At 43.7% G+C, this 1,599-nt stretch overlaps 1 protein-coding gene across 1 annotated transcript in view; it reads right to left on the bottom strand.

The window, feature by feature from the left end:
• Positions 1–355: 355 nt before the first annotated feature.
• The window catches only part of TFAP2A (transcription factor AP-2 alpha (activating enhancer binding protein 2 alpha)), a gene marked incomplete at its 5' end in the record, with an annotated part of 9,674 nt that continues 8,430 nt past the window's right edge, over positions 356–1,599 (bottom strand). The window contains one exon of the mRNA XM_010135719.1: positions 356–676. Within this exon, the coding sequence (XP_010134021.1) occupies positions 376–676 (301 nt within the window). The remainder of the gene's footprint in view (positions 677–1,599) is intronic.

Below are 1,599 nucleotides of genomic sequence, written 5' to 3'. Positions count from 1 at the left end.
ATTATTATTATTAATTATTATTATATTCCCCTCCTCCCCAAATCAGTATTTAAAAAATGTGAAAGAACAGAAGTGGGAAAAAAATCCTGGTGGTTGTCTTCACATGTTCCTGGCAAGAGACTCTGAACCACTGGTCTTGCGCCATTGTGCTCCTCTGATCTTAAATTATTGTCTTTCTTTTATCACTATCATTATTTTTTCATTATTATTTTTATTTTATCCTACCTAATAGAAATCTTCCAAAGCCCAATCCAATATTTTTAAAGCTAAAATTAAGACGGTTTTGTTTTAAAAGATTATCTCACTCTTTCTTTTCTCCTTTTATTTATTTAACTTTTTTCTTTTCCTTTCTTTCTTTTTTTTTTCCTCTCTCTCTCATTTTCTGTGTTTCTCTTCCTTGTCTCCAGTTTTACTACCTGGTCCTTCGCCAGATGTGTGCCTGTTAGCAGTGTTGTTGTTCAAGAACATCTTGTCCATGCCTTTGAGAGCTTCAGTCAGGTAGTTTTGAAGGGCAGTGAGGGCAGCGCAGATGGCAGGGGCCCCAAAGCCGTGAGTGATGAGGCTGAAGTGAGTCAAGCAGCTCTGAATGCCCGGTTCCAAAATAGGGGTGGGCCGGCTGTTTCCAATGGGCGTCCTGTCCTGGGCCAAGAGATCTGTGAATTCTTTACAAAGTTGCCTGTACAGAAAAGAGAAAGGCAAAGAGAGGAAGAGAGAGAGAAAAAATTGGTGGTTAGGCTCATCCCACACTTCTCCAGGACAACCAAGTTTGAAGGATGGAGTAAGTTCAAGCCAAAGCTGTGCTTGTTCACAGCTTGAACAAAGCTGTTCCAACAGTGCATGGGAACCGGCCATGGCAAGCCAGCAGCAGCCTCATCAGTGTGATCTTCTTCACAAGAAAGGTTTCTGCAGTTGCAGAGTAACACCAGGTCTGGGGATAGAAATCTCTCCCACAGCCACAAAGAAGCTTCTTGGGAGGTTTAAATTGGACATTGGAACCGAGAGGGCTATAAACATTGGAACAGGCTGCCCATGGAAGTAGTGGAGTCTGCATCCCTGGAGATATGTAGAAGATGTGTAGATGTGGTGCTGAGGGACATGTGATAGACATGTTTAGTGATAGACTCGGCAGTGTTGGGTTAACAGTTGGACTCCATGAGCTTAAACGTCTTTTTGAACTTAAATGATTCTATGATTCTAGGACTCTGAAGCACTGTGAAAACCCAGTCCTTGAGTGGCTCTAGAAATAATCAGGCTGAAGGGGAGATGTTTCATGGGTCTGCCAACCACCCATCTTCCTGGAGGCCTGACCCTGGCTCAAAGCAGCTCCCACCAATGCTGTTCCTGGAGGAAACCACAACCACTGAGAGCTACTGGGTGACACAGGGACTTGGGGAAGGGAAGGGTCAAATGGGAGCATCCTCTGAGACTGCTCAGGCTGGGCCACCTTTTCAAGAAAGATCAGGACTTTGGAACTCTGTGCTGGCTTACTCATACATGAGGAGAAAAAATAGCATTTCCTATTCTACTGAGGGGGGGAGGGGCATCACAATTAACACATCAGATTTGATGAGTTGATCAGACCAATTTGATTTTTTTTCT

This window comes from Buceros rhinoceros, unplaced genomic scaffold (genome assembly GCF_000710305.1).
Source record: "Buceros rhinoceros silvestris isolate BGI_N320 unplaced genomic scaffold, ASM71030v1 scaffold40754, whole genome shotgun sequence".
Taxonomy (NCBI): Eukaryota; Metazoa; Chordata; class Aves; order Bucerotiformes; family Bucerotidae; genus Buceros; species Buceros rhinoceros.
The sequence above is the reverse complement of the archived record's forward strand: the minus strand, read 5'-3'. Positions and strand labels throughout refer to the sequence as shown.